Raw genomic sequence first — 22,533 nt, forward strand, 5'->3', positions numbered from 1 at the left:
ATAGGTGAAAGTATGAGCCAGAGATTAAGCAATTACATATTGGCTAGATGGAGGAGGGAGGAAAGAGGTGGCTGGGCAATAGTAATGACAAAGAAAAATAAAAGCCAGATATGAAGGAGAACCTGATATCACCTGGCAAGCTGTCAAACCTGGATAACTAGGAGTGTAAAAGGTATGTATCATCAACAGAAATACAAAAATAAGCATAGAAAGCTACTCTAAATTATGGTAATGTGCATTAACTATAAGTCATGTGTTGGAAAAAAACGTATGAAAATGGTTCTCTAAACTGCATTCTTAAGCAAGCAATAAACACACATGTAAGTAATGATCTGCTATATCAATTACCACATGGGAACAAACTTGTCATAAAAATTGATGAGTTCTGTTTGATCAGGTTGTGTTTAAGGTGCTGCTAGGACATCAGGTGAGGTGGCTAGTGGGGAGCTGGAAATAAAGATTTTGGAGTTATCTGCACTGAAGGCCATGGGAACAGTAGAGAATATAGATGGAGGAGGGAAAGTCAAGAGTAGAACCTTGGGCAATGCCCACATTGGAGCAGTAAAAGGAAGAAATGAGCAGTTTAAAGTATAATGGATTTTGAACTAGAATTGGGTTTGAATTCCGTGCTCATCCCTGTGCTTCAAGTGTCTCATTTGTAAAATGAGGGCTTACATTGCATGACCTCCTGTTCTTGATCTATGACCCTATGGTCCTAAGTCACTTAATCTCTGTTGCCTCCAATTTCCTCACCTGTAAAACCAAGACGATAGACTAGATGATCATTAAGGTCTTTCCAATTTATCACCCAATCCAAATCCTAGTGTCACTTTCTACTGGCCACCGACTCATTCTTCCTCCTTTCTCAAGGAGTTCAATACCTGGTTTGTAGATTTCCTCCCCACCCAAATTCCTACTGGAGGTCATGTATGTTGAGGGGTATACAGGTGTTGAGGAAGACTAGTACTCCGATGTGAGGGCATATCATACATTGACCCTGACAGAGTGATGTCATTTTGGTCCTCTTCAAATATGAAGGACCACAACTGAACACTATGACCTCTCAATTCTTCAACCTCCTCACTGCCCATGACCTCCCTCCCTTCTCCACATCATTGATACGGGGGGCTGGTTATACCCTTGATCTTGACATTACCCACAATTGTTCCATTCCACATTCAAATACTCAAAATTCCTTTATCATTCCTTCTCTCCTTATGCTTTACCCTTCCTGGACCTTTTCTTCATACTCACTGGGACCTCCAGCTCCAACCCTTCAGTACTCTGCCAGATCATTCCTGTTCTCACTTCATTTTCCTCCCTTCTTACTTTCACCTTTATGGTTAACCACTTTAACTTGACCTTATCTTTTATTCTTGGATCCCTTACCTCCCTTGAATTATTATATTTCTTCATTACCAACCCCCAATCCTGTATTATTCCAACCATTAGGTTCTGCTCTTACTCATGTACTACTAAGGAGAAACAGAAGAAATTATGCAACTCAGCTAACTGGGTCCACTACACATTTATATTATTTAATCTCAACTTGGATCTCAATTTTACTCCTATCCAAATGATTCTAAATACCACTCCTCGTAGGCAGATCCAAACATTCCTTTCTCTCCTCAAGTTTCCCATACCACTCCCTGCCCATAGTCTCTCATGAGAAGCTCACTTCGTACTTTAGTAAGAAAAAGAGCTGTGAGAGCCATCTTCCCTTTTCTCTACATAAAAAAAAAAAACCACCTTGAAATTATTCCCTGTTCTCTCCTCCTTTATTCCAGGCTCTGACGAAGAGGTGAACCTTCTTCTTCCTAAGGCCAACATCTCCTGCATGTACCCTTAATTCCATCCCTTCCCATCTTACCCGGCAGAATGATTCATAATCATTCCCCCAGGGGAATAACACCCAAGACAAACTCCTGTTTGGCCTCCAAATCCCCTCACAACCTGACCCCAACCTACGTTTCTGACCGTATTATAAATGCATTATTCCCCTTCCCACAATTCCGGAGTGGCATGGTTGCTATTCCTCTCACATGTCACTCCAGTCTCAGCCCTGTCTTTGCAATGGTTATCTCATATGTCTGGGATGCACTCACTCTTCGCTTCTGCCTCTTAGAAACCTTTATTTCCTTTAAAATTGCTCAAATGCCATTTTCAGCCTGAAGCTTTTCCTAATTCCTCCCAGCTGACAGTGTCATTCTCCCCATACACACACTCACACAAAAGCTTTGTGTTTATGTTGTATATACTTTGTACACACTTTACATAAGCATATTCACAACTTAGCACAATACCTGGGAGTTAATAAATGTTTATGGGCTGACCAACTTGCCATCCACCTTGATGAAATGTGAGCTTCATAGAGGTAAGTACTATTTAATTTTTGTTATTGCACCCCTAGCACATAGCAGGCATTTCATAAATGCTTGTTGATTGATTGATTCCATCCCTAAAGCCTAGGCTCCCCTATAAAAAGAACTGGTGAAGGAGATAAACAAGGAAGAGTCAGAAAACAGAAAGAAAAAGAGAGTTTCAGTGAGGAAGGAGAGGAAGGAAAAGCCAGTGCCAAATACTATGTTCTTGTTCATCCCCCATACTTGAAGAGGACCAATCAAATCAATAGTCAATCAAATATAATCAAATACTATAGACAAGTCAAGGAAGATGAGTACTGTGGGCCACTGGACACGGTAAAAGGGCGCAATGAATAGAATGCTAGACCTGAAGTCAGAAAGAACTGTATTTGAATCCTGCCTCTGACAGTTACCAGCTGTATGGGCCATGGACAGGCACGTTTCTGAGCCTCAGTTTCCTCATCTATAAAATTGGGATAATAATACCTTAGAGGTTCACCATGAAATTCAAATGAGAAAATGTATGCTAAGGCCTTTGACAGGGCAGTTTTAGTGGTTCTTAATAAACGGCAGCTTAAATGGAATGGTGGGAATGGTACCAAAACTACAAAGAATTAAGAAGGGAATGAGAAATTAGGCAATGGATATAGTAAGTTTAGGGGGGAAAAATATGCTAGTGAAAGGAAGACTGATAGAACTATAGGTGGAAGGGACCTCAGAAGGCATTTGGCTCAACCCTCTCATTTCACAGAAGAAGAAATTGAGGCCAGGGAAATGACATGATTTGCCTATGGTCCCATAGGATTTGAGGATGCAAGGTTTGAACCCAAATCCTCTAAACCCAGAGTCAGTGTTTCCACTGGACTATGCCACCTCCCATGGAAAACTAGAAAGAGGACTACTCAGGGAGGTAGTCTTAAGCACATCAGTTGTGTTCTCTTTGCACACACACACACACACACACACACACAAAATATTGATTTATAAACATAAAACAAGAATGAGTCAATCACAGTGCTGTATTAATACCCAACTTGAAACAGGAAACTCTAAATAAGTGTTCTACAACAGTGGTTAACTCTCACTCATATATCTAGTTAATTTAGACCACCGGTGAATGAATAAGAAATGTTATTATCTAACATTTGTACAAAATGATTTCTAATAGGCCGAGATATGGCCCTTCACAAAAGTGAAGAAGAAGCAAGAAGTTTAGTTTTGGTAGGAAAATAACAGAGGTAATATTACTATTAACTTTCAATTATCCATGGGCTGTCTGGACTTCTACTTGATTAGAAAAGAGGTTAGGGGAGGGCCCAGAAAGGAAATCTCTGAGTATTATGCAGATAATTATAGAACTATGACCACATGATTTAGTCAAGGGGGTAGGGGGCTGAGAGGGAGTAGAATTGTCTATTTTGAAACTGAATTATCAAAGCTTCTTCTCTCCTCTATTAATGTAGGTAGCTAGGAATTAATGATAGTTCAATGAAGATGAGAGAGAGAGAGAAAGAGACAGAGATAGAGACAGAGACAGAGAGAGAAAGAGAGAGAGAGTTTGTATATATAGAGACTTTATATGCATATATATATATATATATGATTATATAAAGACAGAGAGATTCAGTTTAATCACTGTATGATATTTGACTTCCAACTTCATCTGGGAAATCATATTTTTTAGTATTTCTATGCCTGGTGCTACTTTAACAAGCAGGTATGGTGAAAAGCATGCTAGGCTAAGACTCCAGAGAGAACTGGGTTTGAATCCTACTTCTGGCACTTACTGTGTGGCCATAGACAGGTCATCTCCCCCTCTCTGAGCCTCCCTGTCTTCATCTGTAAACTGTAGATAGTAACAGCTTTTATACCCTACTTCAAAAGGTGGTCGTGAAGATCAAAGGAGATAATGTATATAAAGTGTTGTATAAATGTTAAATCACTATATAAAGGTTAGTTATTATTATTATTATTATTACTCTTGGATAAGGGTGGGGGAAATAAGATAATAAGATACAAATCAAGTGCTTAATGAGATGCTGATCCAGAAAGTGGTGGTGGCCAAGTGGGAATGAACAGACTACAGTGTGGTGGGCACTGTCAGTGAGAACTTTATTTTCATAACCTAATAATGCCTATCAAAACACTCTCCTGGGAGTAAACAAAACAGATCCTGTAACACCCATTTCACAAATGAGGAAACTGGGGTTTGAGAAACCTGATACTAAAATTTAGACCTCACGACTCCTTTCCTTTCTGCTAATAAGAGCTCTCCAGGTAAACTCTTGAAGCAAGAAGCTGTATTACTAGCAAAAGCTTATAAAAGATTGAATTTAAGATGGGATCATAGGAGCAGATTTCAAATTGGAGGGGCCTTTGGAGGTCATCTGGTTCAACTTTCTTATTTTCAGATGAGGAAACAGTGACCCAAGTAGGTAATTAAGGTCACACAGGTAATAAGCAGCAAAACCAGGATTCAAATCCAAGTCTTCTCCAAATCCATTTCTTTTCTGCTCCCCAACACTGCGTACTTCACTTGCCCACATACTACAACATCCAGAAACACAGATGACAGAGAAGGTAAACAGATTGAAAAAAATGTGCAGTGAACATGGCACTGATACTTCAAGACAGTATCTGACAGTCAAAATCAGCAAATGCCCTTCTCTTTCACCCACATATCTCAGGGATACCTATAGAGTGTCATGCCATGGATTAAGAGGTCAGATTCACCACCATGGTGCCATGCAGAGTTGAAGATATTTCATAACCATGATGAAAAATCTTGAGTCATCCCAACTCAGGGTATTTATGGTATGATGCAGGAAAGGGGCTGAGAAAAGAGTTTATCTTAGTTGAAAAAAAAAAAACTGAAACAAACACACTTGCCCTACTACACATTAAACTATCAAGCTGCCTTTGGAAGACACTGCTTTCTTTGCAGCTGACTCAGAGTAAGAACTCCTGTAACAATAGCTCACAATGATATAGGAATATACATATACATATACACATACACATACATATACATATACACATACACATACATATACATATATACACATATATGGAGAGAGAGAGAGTACACAAAGACCTTACAAGCTCTTCCACAGAGGTAGTTCAATTTTAAATATCCTCATTTTACAAATGAGGAAATTTGGACTCAGAGAGGTTTGGGGGACTAATAGAGATTAAAGATACTTTAAGCTGTTTTCAACCTCCTCATTTTACAGATGAGGAAACTAAGGCTCAAAAAAAAAATCAAGTGGCTTGGGTATGGTCAATCAGATAGTAAGTGTCAAAAGCATAATTAGAACCCAGGTCTTTCTGACTTTAGATAGCATGCTATCCACTATGCCACAATGACTCTTTTCTTGCCCATGGCCACAGAGATACTAAGTGAAAAAGCCAATATTTAAATCTAGGCACCCTTACTACAACCTGTGTTTTTTCTGTGCTATACTTACTTTCTATAAAAATGAGAGGTTGGATGCCTCTGGGGTCTTTTCCATATCTTAATCTACGATCCTACAATGTTAGATCTTACGGGACACAGACAAGGGAAGGAAGACAGAGGCATCACAGCATGGCAGAAAGCATCTTTACACCAAGACACTATCGTATGTACTCCTGGCTTCCCTAGAGGCTACATTCAGGGGAGGTGAACAAGAACTTTCTCCTGCTTCAGTTGCCTATACTGTTCTTTGAACTACTAATTCTGTTACTGATGCTAAAGGTTCAGACTGATAGGGTAGAGCCATATATGATACAGCTAGGTATGAATAGAGTGTTGCACTCAGAGTCAGAAAAACCTAGGTTTAAATCCTATCTCTGAGATGTATTGGCAATGAGACCAAGAAGAAGTCATATAACCACTCAGTCTTCATTTCTTCATGTGTAAAATGAAGATAATAATACCTGTAGTATTATTAGGTAGGTACCACAGTGGAGAGAGCACTGGTCCCAGAGTCAGGAAGACCTGAATTCAGATTTGGCCGCAGACACTTACTAGCTGTATTACCCTGGGCAAGTCATTTAACCTCTGTCTGCCTTGGTTTCTTCAACTGTAAAAATGAGGATAATAGCACCTACCTCCCAGGAGTTTTGTAAGAATTACATGAGATAATACTTTTAAAAGCACTTAGCACAGTGCCTGGCACAGATTAGAAACTTAATAAATTCTTTCCCCCTTCCTACTGCCTTACCTACTTCCCCAGGTTGTTGTATGGCTCAAATTACATAATATACCAAAAAAACAAAAGCCCTACTAAGTTATATTATTCAGAATGTTATAATCAAACACTTGAGAGTGGAAGATCTGGAATAAAAAAACAGAAGACACAAATCAAAGAGCAAGTAAGATGTATACTATTCTTTACCTCCTCATAAACCCCGCATCCTGAAAGCACTATATTGGGCCGGAAGTTGTTTGCTTTAACCTTCTTCTCAAGCCTGGAATTGAGATCTGCCAAGGAGGCCTCAGAGAGAATCAAGAAAGGGCTGGTATCGCTGTAAGGGACCTGCACAGTGAAGGGGGGGGGGAAGAAAAGGATTAGTCTGAAGTGCATATATATGAGCTGCCCCAAATTTGATTACAGTTATTACAAAAGTACCCGTGTGTGCATGTAAATGCTCATTGTATAACATTCCTTTCTCACAGGTAAGTTAAAACTCAGTGACTGGAATTAAGATATCCATCTGCAATAATGGCTTTAGATTAGATTTCTCAAAGTGTTGGTATGTATGTATGCGTGTATGTATCTGTGTTGTATGTGTATTTATAAGGTAAAATTATAAAATGGGCTACAAAAAAGTAAATGCATATTGTGTATTTATTTCTTTACTTCTATAGCTCCTGTAAGAGAATGAGAATAGTCATCTAGAGGCCAATCTGTTACTAACAAGCTGTGTGACTATGGGCAAGTTAGCTAGCCTCTCTGCGCTGCCACTTCTTCATCTTTAAGCTAAGGGAGTTGAACTAGATTGAGGATTCTTAACCTATTTTTGTTTCATGGACCCCCTATGGCAGTCTGATGGATCCTATAGACTAATCAGGACAATGTTTTTTTTTCAAATAACTGGAAGTTAGTAAAAATAAAGATGTAATTATTTTCCTGCTCAAGGTCACAGACACCCTGAAATCTCTCCAGGGACCCCAAATCCTCTGGACTAAGCAATCTTTAAAGTCACCACCAGCTCCAATATTTTAAAGATTTATCAGAGTAACCTAAAAAAAAATTAACAACTTGCAAATTGCCCAGTATCCTTTCTGCCAGTCAAAACATTGCACTGATGATTCATCTTTCATTAATAGGCACATGGCATTTCCCCAGTTCAATTTTACTTATTACAATTCTTATTTGCCTTCAGTCTTATTTCTTTGAGGGTCAGTCTGATTTTTTTCAACTTCTGAGTAAACAACTGTATAAAACACATGCTGTAATTCAACATAACTGCAACCACAGTAGGAGAATTTTATAATCAAAGTAATATTCTACTATGGAGTGAAAGGAAGACAATTAAAGATCAAATAAATAATATTTGTAAAGCTCTTAGCACAATATCTGGTACATAGTAGGTTCTACGTGAATTTTTTTTTCCCTTCCCCTTCTCCTTTTCCTCCAACCTTCCACCCCTTGACTAAACCATATCCAACAGCAAAAGAACAAAAATATTCACAAATCAAACATTACTGGTTTCTTTTTCTTCAAACCATATCATTACCACAGCTCTAACAGGAATAAGAAGACAGAAGCTTAAGGAAGATAAAATTTGAGGTGTTCAAAATACAAAACAGCAATCAGTGCTAATGTAGCAAAAATGGTATTTTTAACTCATTTTCTCACCTACTAGAGGCATTGTGGCTACTCCGGCAAACTTCTGTCATGGATTTAACACTGGTTTAATGGCCAATGGAGATTATACACCATCTATCTCAGGAACCATGAAGAAAATAATTTACAAATTGACATATCAAAGGAAAATCATTCTCATCTAACCTTATCTATAGACCGGAAATAATCCACTATTTGTTTGGAATTCCTTGGCTGCATGTGAGGCTCAAAATGCACCAGACGATAGGACTGAGTCTTCAGAAAGCTGGTAATCCACTGGGCTGCCTCATCACCACAATCTCTTCCCTCAATCTCAAGGCCATGAACTCTACAGGAGGCAACAGAAGGGAAAAGTTAGAATTTGAAACTCAGAACACATACTTTTAAAAATGTAGACATGACATATTGAACAAAGATGTATTCTTTATTACTACTATTAGATACTTCCTCTGCCCCTGAAACAGTAACTTCATACTCCAAAGACAGGTCAAGTGGGGATTCAGAAGACCCAAGTTTTAATTCTGGCTTTGACAACAAGTTGCACTACACAGGTACCCATTTTATGCTTCATTTTCCTAATACATCAAATGGGAGTATGAAGTATTAACTAATAACCAACAAGTATTTATTAAGCACCTACTATGTGCCAGAAACTACGCTGGGTATTCTTGTTTCTACCTCCACAACATGTCTTGCATCCATCCGCTTCTCCCCATTCACATGGTCACCTGTCTAGTTCAGACCTTCATCATCTCTAGCCTGGTCGATTATAATAGCATACCTGCCACAGTGATATTCTTAAAGCACAAGGCTGACCATGTCATTGCCTGCCTCAGAAAATTCCAGTGGCTCTTGGGAAAAATAAAAACTCTATGTTTAGTATTTAAAGTCCTTTCACAATCCAGACCTGACCTAATTTTCCAGACTTATTGCATACTACTGTGCATCATGCACTTTACATTCCGGCCAAATGGGCTTTCTTAAGTTGTTCAGACTCAGCATTCCATCGCCTCTTTCCATTCCTTGGAACAGCTATCCCCCATGCCTAAAATGCACTCCCTCTTCCTCTGAGGCTCTCAGAATCTCTGCTTTCCTCCAGTGCTTAGCTTCGGTGCTGCCTTCTGCTCGAGGTCCATCCTGATCTACAACCCGTACCCCTGCCAATTGCTAATGCCACTCTCCAGAAAATGCTTTGTATCAACCTTGTGTCTATGTCGTATTTACTTCTGTCTGTATGTCTCCCTTCAAAAGAACATAAACTCTTTGAGGCCAAAGACTTTCAATTCATCTCTATCCTAAGTGTCTAATAAGTTGTGTCTGGTACAAGGTAGAGATTGAATTGTTGAATTAGTAGAGTCAGGGAACTTCCCTCCTGGGAATTATCTACACCAAAGGTGTCAAACATGGGGGCCTGTGGGCCACATGTAGCCCACAGGACTCCTGCAGCCTGAACCACATTAGAATATGATCAGGAAAAATTTAACAAAATAAACAAAAATACAATAAAACATAGATAATGTTAATATGTGGTCCAAAGGGTTCCTTATGTATGGTTTATTGTCTCTGCCCCATCTTTCTATTTGAATTTGACACCACTAGTGGATAAAGTTACAGATCCAGACCAAAATAAAAATGTCACCCAAGGCACTTGAGATACAAATATTAAAAAAAAATCAAATAATATACGCTCTCTAGGAGTCTACCCTCTAAACAAGGAGAGAGGGATGTGAAATGTATAAATTCAGTATTTTATTATCCTCTTCTTTCAGGGCTCAAGTCCTTTGTGAACAGCCTTCTCTGACTGTTGCTATTCAGTTGTTTTCAGTTATGTCTGACTCTTCATGACCTCATTTGGGGCTGTCTCAGCAAAGATACTAGAGTGGTTTGCCATTTCCTTCTCCAGCCCATTTTACAAATGAGGAAACTGAGGCAAACAGGGTTAAGTGATTTGCCAGGGTCACACTGCTAGTAAGTGTCTGAGGCCAGATTTGAACTCAAGAAAAAATGAGTCTCCTGACTCCAGGCCAAGCACTCTACCCACTGTGCTACCTAGCTGCCGCATAACCTCCTCTGATCCACCTACTTAAAAGGTGTCTCTCTCCACTCAACTTTCCCTAGGCCCCTTTGTCTAGAACTGTCCTCTTTCCCCATCACACCCTACCTTGCATTATACCTATCCTCACATCGTATACCATGAGAGAATATTTTCTTCTCAGGGGATTCAGAGAAAACGTTAGAAACAGAAGGAAATCCAAAACCTTTGAACTCCACTTTCAAAGCTGCTTTCTAGAGCTAGACCAGGTCCTAGGATCATAGATGAAATGCACAAAGAGACTTCAAAAGCCATCCAGTCCAACTCTCTCATTACACAAAGGAGGAAACTGAGGCCAAGGCAGGCTAAGCGATTTGCCCAAGACTGCAACTGTAGTAAGCAACCAGAAGAGAGATCTGAACCCCAGTCCTCTGACTAGAGACAGTACTTTCCACTGTACTACACAACCAATCTCTCATAGCATTCTATTCATACCTTGTTTGGATGTGCCAAACACTTAATCAGTCAATCAACAAGCATTTATTAAGCATCTCCAAGGCCCTGGCACTGTGCTCAAGACTTGGGATACAAAGATAAAAAATGAAACTATCTCTGCTCTCAAAGAGCTTGCATAATAAAAGACACTCTCTCCCTCCCCATTTGCCCCAACCCCCACTACACACACACACACACACACACACACACACACTTCATTCACAAGAATAATTTCTTGCCTATTTCAAAAAATAAAACTTCTCACCAAAGAACTAGGGCAATGAGGTGGTGCAGTGACTAGAGGGCTGGGGATGGAGCCAGGAAGACTCATCTTTCTGAGTTCAAATCTGGTCAGACACTTACTAGCTGTGTGACCCTGGGCAAGTCACTTAACCCTGCTTGCCTCAGTTTCCTCATCTATAAAATGAGCTGGAGAAGGAAATAGCAAACCATTCCAGCATCTCTGCCAAGAAAACCCTAAATGGGGTAGCAAAAATCAGACACAACTCAAAAACAACACCAAGGAATAAAGAATCACCAAAACTGCAAATATTCCAAAGAATGAACTATAAGCCATTCCAAAGGAGGAATTCCCAGAATGTTTGTGATAATCACAGCACCACAGCAATCATTTCACAGCCTCCTAAGAGAACTAATCTAAAAGAATATTCATTTGGAAGTACAAGATCCAATGTGTTCAATCTAATATCAAATTACCTTCTAATCACACTTTCTACAGTTCCCCTCATTCCTCTCCGCTAGATTCCACCATGGCAGTCTTTAGAAACCATCTATCACTGTCTTGGGCAGTAAAATGTCAACCTACTAATGAGCATTAATGGGCAGCTTCATTTTGGGGAGAAAGAGGATTTGGGAGAATGGGGAGGGAGTTGGAGTAGTTTAAGAAAAGGGGTGATAATGCAATGTAGAGATGACAGCTAATAATTGCCTTAGCAGGATTTATATTTATCTTGAGTCAATGGCACCAGGGGAGAGGGGCAAGATAAGAATTTCTAGTCCCTCCACTTGCCAACAGTTTCCATAGTAACCACTCCATAAGCATTTATTTTTATGCTCACATACTGAGCTAAGCTTGATGAACAGAAATGACTCTTCTCACCCCATCCCAAGTGTAGAATGAATCAGATGTAGATTCAGTCAAGGAACCACAGAATCTCAGTCGAAGGGGCATCTTCAGAGGCCATCTAGTACAATCCATCCCAGAACAGGACTACAACATCCCTGATGAACGGTCATACAATTTCTTCTTGAATATCCCTCATTTGGTGGAAATCGCTACCTCCTTATCACAACTGGACAACTCTGATCATTGGGAAGTTTTTCAACAAATAGAACTTCTCCAAACAGAAGGAATAGATGACACTAAGTCTGCAAATAAGGCCAGGAGCACAAAACACCTAGGCCTGGGCCAACTAGCATACAGAGAATGGACACAGATTCTATGACTTCAATTACAACCATCATCTCTATTGTCTTCTGCCCTAGCCTGGCTGTGTTGTTAGAGATCTATAATCTACTGACAAAAAAAAATTTAAAGATCAAGGACATAATATATGTCTATATAATATATACATAACACATAATGATAGTGATGATAATCATAATAGTAATAGCAGCTAACCTTTATATAGTGTTTTAAGGTTTGCCATATGCTTCATATACCTTTTCCCATTTAATCATCTGACTCAGGAGAAGGCACAGTTAGACACGGTTTGTTTAAAAGAGAAAAAGATCTGAAAGGTTTAGTGGACTGCAAACTCAATATGAATCAGCAATATCATGTGGCAGCTCCCCAAAAAAGTTAATGCAATAGTGGGCTGTGTTAAGAAAGGCATAGCTTCAAGAATAAGGAGGCTGTAGTGTCTCTATACCTAGCCCAAGTTAGACCACATTTGCAGTACTATATTCACTTCCTGGTGTCACAGTTAAGAAGCCATTCATTGATAAGCAAGAGAATATCCAGAGGAGGGCAAACCAGGATGGCAAAGAGTCTGAATTCATGCCTTCTGAGGATCACAAGTTGAAGGAACTAGGTATGTGTAGAATGGAGAAGACAATACCCAGGGAGAACATAATCAGTGTGTTCAAGTATGTGGAAGGTTGTCATGTGGAAGAGGGATTACACTTGTTTCATTTGGTCCTCGAAGGCAGAACCAGGAGCCATGGGTAAAAGTTGCAAAGAGGAAATGTAGGAAAAATCTTCTAAGTCAATTAAAGTTGGCCCATAATGGAAGAAGGAAATGGCAGACCACTCCAGTATCTGCCAAGAAAATCCCAAAATGGGGTCACAAAGAGTCAGACATGAATGAACAGCAACAACATAATAGAATGAGTGACTTTTGAGAGGTGGTGAACTCCCCTTCACTGGAGATCTTTGAACAGAGGTTGGTTGATCATTTGTCAGGTGTATTATAGGAGGGATTCCTTTTTGGGTATGAGTTGGACCAGATGGCCACTGAAGTGCCTTCTTACATTCCAATTCATTGATTCCGTGATCCTCACAATAACCTTATGAGGTAGATATTATTTTACAAATGAGGAAACTGAGGCTAAGAAAGATTAAATGATTTGCCTGGGATCACAATGCTAATATGTATCTGAAGGAGGATGCAAAACCAGGTTTTCCTGCCTCCAAGCTGAGTACTCTATCAATTGGACTCAAAATCCTAAACCCAACACACAATCCCCACCACCAACATCAACCGCAAGAAAGAAAAAAGTTTGACCTAAAAAAAATCAAATTCTAGTTTGAAACATAGGCCTCCACTTCTTTTTGGTAGCAAAAACACGATTGTGGGGCAAAAATAATTAGAAAGCAGTATATCTTTTGGAATTCCCAAATAGGGACACAAAGAGTAGTGGAGAAAAGCCAGAAGTGACCCTGACTTCATGAAGAATACTTAGAATCTCTATGAATTAACTAGAAGTGTTTAAGAAATTATGAGTGGGCTCTGGTTACATATCCTCTATAGGAGGATGGTTTCATCCATTGAGAGCAAACTCAACCTTTGTCCAAACCAGTTACGTGCTAACAGAGATCTTAATATTTGGCTATTTATAAATGTTTAACCTTTCAGACCAAAAGGTTTACATGAGACCATGTAGAACCAGGAAAATTTCTTGTACAAAGGAATTACTGAAGATCAAATTTCATTAAAACAGCTCCAAAGGAACTTCTGTGACTGAACTAAAATTTTTTGGGGGGGGGGGCAGGTAATATTGCTTCAACAAGCTAGTAACCTCAGTTTTCCAAATCTTTAGAATCTATAGAAATTGTTTTGTGATATGTTATTTTTGTACCTTTTACCTATATCTAGTAATCATTTTGTGTTTCTTCTCCTACATACTATAGGTGTTTCAAAAATTCTTCAGTGAACTCTCTTTCCTAAAGTTTCTAATTTATTAAATGCATACAAAGTAAAGTCCCCAAAGAAAGAATATTAAAATTACCTCCCACCTCACCTGCACTTCCTCACCACATTGGTGGTGGGTACTTTGACAGGTAGAATCAAGTCTTGGGTGTAGGCTGCACTGAGGATCAGGGAGTCATTTTCACAGGCTAGGGAAATCAGCACCAGGCGGGGCTCCTGTCGAGCGGTGACCATGTTCCCTTCTTCATTGATGATGAGCCAAAATCTGCCATTATCAGAACACAGCAACAGGAGGCACAATGTGATAATCAGAGCACAACAGCAGAGTGCCCTGAGGCTATATTTCATGGAGAAGGAGAGGGAGAAGGGGAGGGGGAGAGAATATGGTACCATAGAGCAATGCTGAATTTATTACCTCTTAGATTTCAAGGTCCAATGATGACACAGTAAATGAATACATAGCTATAAAGCACTATGAGTTGCTTGAGGTTATGGAAATTTAAAAGTAGTATCGAGAGATAGTATATAACAATGGGGGAGAAAGCCACTCTTGGGAGTTAGAAAGACCTGTGTTCATGTCCTGTTTTTGACATACACTAGATGTACAACCATGGGAAAAGGACTTAAGCCCTCAGTTCCTCAGAGTGAACTCTAAAACAATGTTATGGGTAAAGTGATCTGTGTGTGATCTTTCTGAAGTCAGGAAGACTCATCTTCCTAAATTCAAATCTGGCCTCAGATACTTACTAGCTGTGTGACCTGGGGTAAGTCACTTAACTCTGTTTGCCTCAATTTCCTCATCCATAAAGCGAGCTGAAAATAGAAATAGCAAGCCCCTCCAGTGTCTTAGCCAAGAAAACCTTAAGTGGGGATCACAAAGAGTTGGACACAAGTGGAATGACAGAACAAAACAATGCGATCTGTATCAGTGGAGAGAGATTTCACACCGAAAGTTCCCTCTAGTGATGGAATCAGCTCTGGATCTCAGACCCACCTAACAATGGTGTGCTAGAAGGTGGTGTGAGAGACAAAGTTCCAAGCATGGATCAATTTATTAACTAGGCTGTTGTTGTTTAGTTATATCTAACTATTCCTGACCCCGTGGACCATAGCACACCAATACTGTTCATGAAGTTTTCTTGGCAAAAACATTGGAGTGGTTTGCCATTTCCTTCTCCAGTGGATTAAGGTAAACAGAGGGTAAGTGACTTGTCGAGGGTCATGCAGCTAGTAAGTGTCTGAAGCACTGTTTAAACTCAGTTCTTCCTGACTCTATGTCCAGCACCTAATCCACTAGGCCACCTGCATTAGCTTGGTTAGCAATAACCAATAAAGTGGGTCTATGGTCTCTCAATAACCAAAGACCTAGAGTGAGGGAGGGCAGGGTCTTTTATGGTGATTAACAGGATGACAGAGCAAAATCAACATAGCTGTATCTGAGAGACGTAGGTGTTCTCATTGGTCAGAAAGTGAAGACCTTTTGACATCAGCTTGACATTACAATTGTTTGGACCTCTCCTGAAATCCCTCCTTAACCATAAACAACATATGTGTTACCAGACAAAGGTAAAATAATCCTGATTGATAGACATTTTAATGGAAAGGTGGGATAAGGGTCCTCTCAGCTCCTTCCCGTTACATCACTGGGAGATGAGATCAATTCTCAGGTGATAGGGGTAGTCCTCAGGCAATGGGTTTAGTCTGCAGATGATGGGAGTTGCTACAAGAGTTCAAATTGATGAGATTTAACCTTTTAGGTTTATCTAGTTTTTCTGGAGTGTGGGTGGTGGGTGAAGTTACTAGGGTAAACAACAGTGAAGGAGAATATTAAATCTAACTTGATTAAGTCTTAACAAAATAGAATTAAAAATTAATTTTCAATTTCACAACAAGAAGGATAACAGCAAAAACCTGATCATTTTCAAACATAACCTAAGGAGATGATATTTTTAATTCATGGAAAACTTTGGTGGGCATTTCCTGTAATGAAGTCTTATGTTAATTTTTCTTTATTATTTACAGCGCAAAATAGTAGATAATGTGTTGAACCTGGAGTCTAGAAGAACCTAGTCCAGATCCTTTCTCTGAGGCTCACTAGCCATTTGACCATAGGCCACTCACTTCATGTCTTGGAGCATAAGCAACCTCTCATGATTTATCTACTAGATAAAAAGAGTTTCTACTTGGAAGTTTCCACCCTTTCCCTAAATAAAGACTACAGAAGAAGGCATATTAGTCTATTACAAAAAATTCAGTTTACAGATGTGAGAAATTAATGAGCCAAGTTCACAATTCAATTCAAGCCCCTTATCCATACACTTACCTATTCTGTATTGCAAATTCAGTGAATTTATTACTGTATTAAATAAAGAAGCACTGCTATTCTTGGGGGGAGGGGGGAGGGCAGCTAAGTGGAGCAGTAGCACCAGGCCTCAATTCAAGAAGTCCTGAGTTCAAACCTGGCTTCAGTCACTTACTAGCTGTGTGACCCTGGGCAAGTCACTTAACTCTGTGTGCCTCGGTTTCCTCATCTGTAAAATGGTCTGGAGAAGGAAATGGCAAACCACTCCAGTATCTTTGCCAAGAAAACCCCAAATGGGGTCATGAAGAGTCAGACTCGACTGAAAGACTGAACAACAACAGCTATTCTTGAGGGGCATTGGAGGTCAAGGACTCCTAGCTTTGGAGAAAGGAGAGCAGAAAGTGAGTGAGGGCATTTTCACTGAAGATACAAATTGTACATTTGGAATTTGTAGGGACACTCTCCTGATAAGGATATGTGGAAGTAATTTGGATGTAAATACCCCCATCCATTGTTTGGAGAGCTATTGGTGCAACATTACCATTCATATCATACTCATGTGGCAGAAACATCCTAATATATTCAGAACCCTAAAAGACAGGTCATATCATTCCCAGACGGGTCAAAGGATATAATCCTGTCCCTAATTCTCTCCATCCTAATCCTCCCTTACCCAATAAAATATTTACTAGTGTCATTTGAATGTTTTGTTTTTTATCGATAGACAAGACAAATATATTCAAAGGATCCCAGAAGGAACCCTAAATATCACTTAATCCAATCCCCTCATTTTACAGATGAGGAAACTGAAACCCAGAGGAGTGAACTAAATTGTCAGAGATCACAGAAGCAGTAAAATTATAGTATTAAGATTGGAAACCAAGTCCTCTGACTTGAAATCCAAAACACTACTTCCACTGCATCATGCCATCCTCCTGGAATCAATCATTATTCAAATTCTGCAATCTCATTTTCCAGAACAGATCTGTCCTTCTTCCCCTTGCTGCTCACCTTTCAGGTCTCTCATTCCTCCATTGGTCAAAGGAATGGGGCAGGGGAGCAGGGCAAGGAGGAAGGGAGCAAATTCAATCTCTCCATTTTCCTATTTCTTCCAAAGATGTGAGGGGAAATTGAAAATAATGATTAAGAGAAGCTGGATCTGTGAACTTGTCATTACCCCAAGTTTCATGAAATGCAGGAGCCCAGAAGTTAATTACGCACTTAACTAACCAGAATGGGCTCTTTCCAGTCCTCAACTCCATTTTCCATTCAAGGGTAATTGGATTTTAAAATGCAGGTAGCTGTTCAGCAGCATCTAAAATAGGACCCCTGGAAGATGGCATCAAAGTTATCTTTCCCCAGTAGAATCTAAGCTCCTTAAGGTTAGGAATTACTTTGGTTTTTTTTTTAAATTACTTTTCATCTACTGGCATCTACAACAGGTGGAAGAGCCCCTGGGAGCCAAATCCAGTCTCTTTATTTTATAGATGAAGAAAATGAGGCCCAAAGAGACTAATGACTTGGTCAAGGTTACACGGCAAGTAGTGTCTGAGATAACATTTTCACTTCCCTACGTTAAGTCCAATACTCTGTCTACTGTGACACTAAATAAATGGTTGCTGACTGATTGATTAGGCCAGCTAGGTGGTGCAGTGAATAGTGAGCAGTGGTTCTAGAGTCTGGAGGACCTGAATTCAAATCTGCCCTCAGACAATTAGGTGTGTGACTCTGGGCAAGTCACTTAGTCCTGTTTGCCTCAGTTCCTCATTGTAAAATGCACTGGAGAAGGAAATGGCAAACCATTCCAGTTTGCAAGGAAAATCCCAAATGGAGTCATAGAGAGTCCAGCATGACTGAATAACAGATTGATTGATTGATTTCATTGAGCTGGGGATGCTAGGGGTATGCGGTAGGGAAAGAGGCCGGCTTTCACAAAGTCTCTGAATGTTCATTTTCGCCTCGGTCTGGTTTTATTATTCATCACTGCATGGAACTCCCTATGTAAGGGGTACCCTCATATAGAGTAATATAGAACAATGCAGATCCCCAACACAACTGAAGGAGATCTTTTGAGAGTTGCTTAAGTCAATGACGGGCAATTAAGTGATTTGTCCATGTCACCCCTCTCCCTAGTGAGTGTGAAAGACATAACTTGAACCCAGGTCGTCTGGACTCCAGGTCTGGCTGGTACTCTAACCAGTGTGTCACAGTACCTATAGGGTGCTCTGAAATGATTTTTCCATTTCCGAGTGTTCAATAAACATTTAATAAAGTTGAATTTTCCATCACTCTGACACACGAGGGGCTGTGGAGACTTGGCAGAAATTGTGAGCCACAATTCCTCAGCAACTACATTGGGAGACTGTGAAAACAGCCAGCAACCGAAGACTAGGTCAAAATGTATTTTTGCATTTTGTACATTAATGTAGGAGTCTACCACCCCCGCCCGCTCCCGATCGCAGGGAGTGGAGTCGTGCCCAGAGCGGGATGGTACCTGTCTCTCAGGTGGCCGCTGCGCAGCCCCAACTCGGTGCATTCAGCCTCGTTCACAGGCACCCCCTTGCAGGACTTGATGGGGTAGATCCAGAGCTGTGCCACGGTGCCCACCTGCTGCAGCCTCCGCTGTCGTCGCCGCCGCCGCCGGTCCCTCGTGCTCCAGGCTGCGGCCCCCAGCGCCGCGGCGGCGGCCAGTCCCAGCGCGGCCGCCCAGAAACGGGCGGCCCTGGACTGCGCCGAGGCTGGGAGCGCATGGCGGAGGCGGAGCTGGAGGAGGCTGAGTCCGGTGAGGGCAGACGAAGCTGCGGCGCCCATAACTGCGGAGGGAGAACCCAAAAATGCGCGCTGTCGAACGGCCGTGGAGCAGAGGAGAGCGTGGACAGCTCCTGGTGCCCCGCACTGACGGGGCGCGCAGGAGCTAGAGCCCCAGCCTCGGCCACCGGCCAGAGCCTCGGTGGGAGGCGCGGGCCCTGGCCCGACGCCCCGAGTGGGAGGGGAGAGCCCTGCACCCTTTACTCTCCCGCCCTGGGCAGCCAGAGCTCTGCCCCCGAGTCAGAAATATCTGGCATTTTCCGGGGGAGGGTGAAGGCCCCCATCAGCCCTGATCTAGCCTGCCTTCCCTTCCCCACCTTCAGCTAACAAATCATCCATGTCTCATCTTGACTTTAAGTTTCTTTTTAAAAATTAAAATTTATTCTATTCTTAACACCAAAGAGAACGGTCATTTATATATACTCAGGGGAGAGAGAAAAAGTATTGTATATAAAACTGTAAATCTCTATCATGTACACCAATGGTGGCAAACTCAAATAGAAACAGGAGGCCACTGACCTGCACCCAAGGATCCCTGCGGGCTATATATTGACTTAGTTTTAAAAACATAATGTTATCTATGTTTTATTATAATTTCTTATTTATTTTGTTAAGTTTTTCCCAATTATATTTTAATCCTGTTGGAACAGCTTTCCGAAGTGTGGCCAGATATTTGACACTTCTCATGTACATCATATATTATAGATCTGCAGTTCTTTGTAAAATTCTTACATACATTGTATAGTTAGCTTGTCTCTTTAAGTGTATAAGTATAGTCTGAAGCTTTCAAAGACGTTCTGGCCTTCCTTCTGTTCCCTTTGAAGATGGTCATACTTAAATCTCATCTCTTCTTTCCATTTTCTTTTTGCCATCCTGTCTCTAACCCCTCTTGCCCTTCCACCCATCTCCACTAGAAAATAAAAAATAAAACCAAAAGCCCTGTAACAAGTATACATTTGTCAAGAAAAACAAATTTCCACATTGGCTGTTTCCAAAAACTTTACTGCCCTCCATCAAGAAGTGGGTAGCAGAGGCAGCTGGGTGGTGAAGTGAATAGAGCTCTGGCTGAGTTCAAATCCACACTCAGACATTTAACACTTACTAGCTGTGTGACCTTGGGCAAGTCACTTAACCCCCATGCCTCACCCCGCCCCCAATAAAAAGAGCTGAGTAGCATATTTCATGTTCTGTATTGTGGAGTCAATGGTTGATCATTTATTATGAATCTGAAGTCCTAATGACTTTGTTCCTACCCACAAATTCATATATTTATTTATTGCTTGAAAATATGAGAGTTTAGGGAAGGACCAACAAGAATTGGAATTTTAAAACCATCAGACACTTCCACGTAAGAAATGTACTCAGCTCTGGGTAGCCTTGCAGATCCTGAATTTTGTAGTATCTTCATAGCTTCTGGTTAATCCTACTAAGTTTAATTTAAAGGGAAATGCAGGACTAAAGGAGGAAGAGGCTATCAGAAAGAAGGAAGCCACAGAGGCAGAGATGGCACCAATAGTTCACACACACACACACACACACACACTCACTCACTCACAAAGAAATGCTTCTCTGCTCTGTTCCCATGAGTATAGCACAGAATGTTGGAGTGTAAGTAGCAATTATTTCTGTTCTGGCCAGAAACTCTGAGGGTCTTCACCTCCCAGACTGATTCTTTTGTGAAAGCAAACTAGGCCATCTTTTGTCTCAATTCTTGCTGACTACTTGAAGTATTTTTTTCTCTGACCTGGAAGCTCTGAATTTTGGCCATAATTCCTAGGAGTTTTCATTTGGTGATTTCTTTTAGGAAGTAACCAGTGGATTCCTTCTATTTCTACTTTGCTCTCTGTTTCTAAGAGATCTAGGCAGTTTTCTTTTAAGACAAACAGAGACTTGGGAAGACCTTAGCTTAAAAAGGCCAAGGTCTCCCACTGCACCCCAGGCCATCACCAGTCCTCCTAACCTGTCTTACCACTGAACTCGGATGACTCTGAAAGAGAGAGTGAGGCTGATGACTTTGCACAGCCCTGCCTCACTTAAATCCAATTCACTTACAAGTCAAGACATCACCCTCTTGATGCCACTGGTCCTCTTCAAGAACCAAGGACCAACAACAACAAAGCACAACAGAATTCTACCACATTTATATACCATAATATGTTCAGTCAGTACCCCCTCAAATTCTCAAACTTTGCTGTTTCAAAAAGAACTATAAATATTTGTGCATATCCTTAAGGTTTGTTTTACTTAATTCTAATCCTTCCCTTATCTATTGTTATTATTCAGTCATGTCTGACTCTTCATGACCCCATTTGGGGCTTTCTTGACAAAAATACTCTAGTGGTTTGCCATTTCCTTCTTCATTTCATTCTACAGGTGAGGAAACTGAGGCAAACAGGGTTAAGTGACTTGTCCAGGATCACACAGCTAGTAAGTGTCTAAGGCTGGATTTGAACTCAGGTCTTCCTGCCTCCAGGACCAGCACTCTATCCAGTTAACCATCTAACTACTCCTTTATCATCTTCCCTCTAATCCCCCTTTTCTTTTCTCCTTTTTCTCTCCTATTTACTTGCTGAATGAAATGTATTTTTTGGTAACCAATTGTGTGTGTCTTCTTCCCTTCCTTAACCAATTCAGAATGAATTTCAAGTGTTATCCACTCCCCCCCCCACCCCCTCATCCTTGCTTGTAGGATGTCTATTTGTGTATCCTGATTATTTGACATAATTTCCCCCTGATTTTTTCCCTTCTCCCTCTAGTATATTCCTCTTCCTCTCCCTTTCCATTCTTCTTTTAAAATCAAGACAGACAAGAACTACTTCCAGACCTTCTGTCTAATTATGTCAGCCTAATTCTGTCTAATTATGAGTCCTGATTATGTAGGGCTCAAAGGGAATATATGTATCATCTCCCTATACTAGAATTTAGCAGTTTATCCTTGTTTAGTCTTTTATCATTGTTCATTTGTATTTACACTTTTATTTTTCTTTTAATTGCTGTATTTGAACTTCAGAATTTCTATAAAGTTCTGGTCTTTTCATCAAGAATGCTTGGAAGTCTTCTATTTCATTAAAAATCCCTTATTTTCTCCAATAGGATTATATTCAATTTTGCTAGGTAAGGAATTCATGGCTGTAAGATTTCACATATCTATGTGTGTGTGTGTGTGTATATATATGTGTGTGTGTGTGTGTGTGTATGTGTGTGTGCATATATATGCATACATACAAACATACACACGTATTTGCCTTCTGTACTTTGGTATTCCAAGCTCTCCTCTTCTTTACAGTGGTAGCTGCTGAATCATGCA

General features: G+C 40.5%; 1 protein-coding gene across 2 annotated transcripts in view; it reads right to left on the reverse strand.

Moving 5' to 3' along the window:
- LOC114050099 (mitochondrial amidoxime-reducing component 1-like) overlaps positions 1-19,312 on the reverse strand; it is a 39,813-nt gene extending 20,501 nt beyond the window's left edge. For both annotated transcript variants that reach the window (XM_027871659.1, XM_027871658.1), the window contains exons 1-4: positions 18,913-19,312; positions 14,208-14,381; positions 8,363-8,525; positions 6,743-6,883 (exon numbers count right to left, since the gene is read on the reverse strand). In XM_027871659.1, coding sequence (XP_027727460.1) covers positions 6,743-6,883; positions 8,363-8,525; positions 14,208-14,381; positions 18,913-19,229 — 795 coding nt within the window. In that variant the 5' untranslated portion in view covers positions 19,230-19,312. The remainder of the gene's footprint in view (positions 1-6,742; positions 6,884-8,362; positions 8,526-14,207; positions 14,382-18,912) is intronic.
- Positions 19,313-22,533: the final 3,221 nt, after the last annotated feature.

Source organism: Vombatus ursinus, unplaced genomic scaffold (genome assembly GCF_900497805.2).
Source record: "Vombatus ursinus unplaced genomic scaffold, bare-nosed wombat genome assembly UNPS02014798.1, whole genome shotgun sequence".
Taxonomy (NCBI): Eukaryota; Metazoa; Chordata; class Mammalia; order Diprotodontia; family Vombatidae; genus Vombatus; species Vombatus ursinus.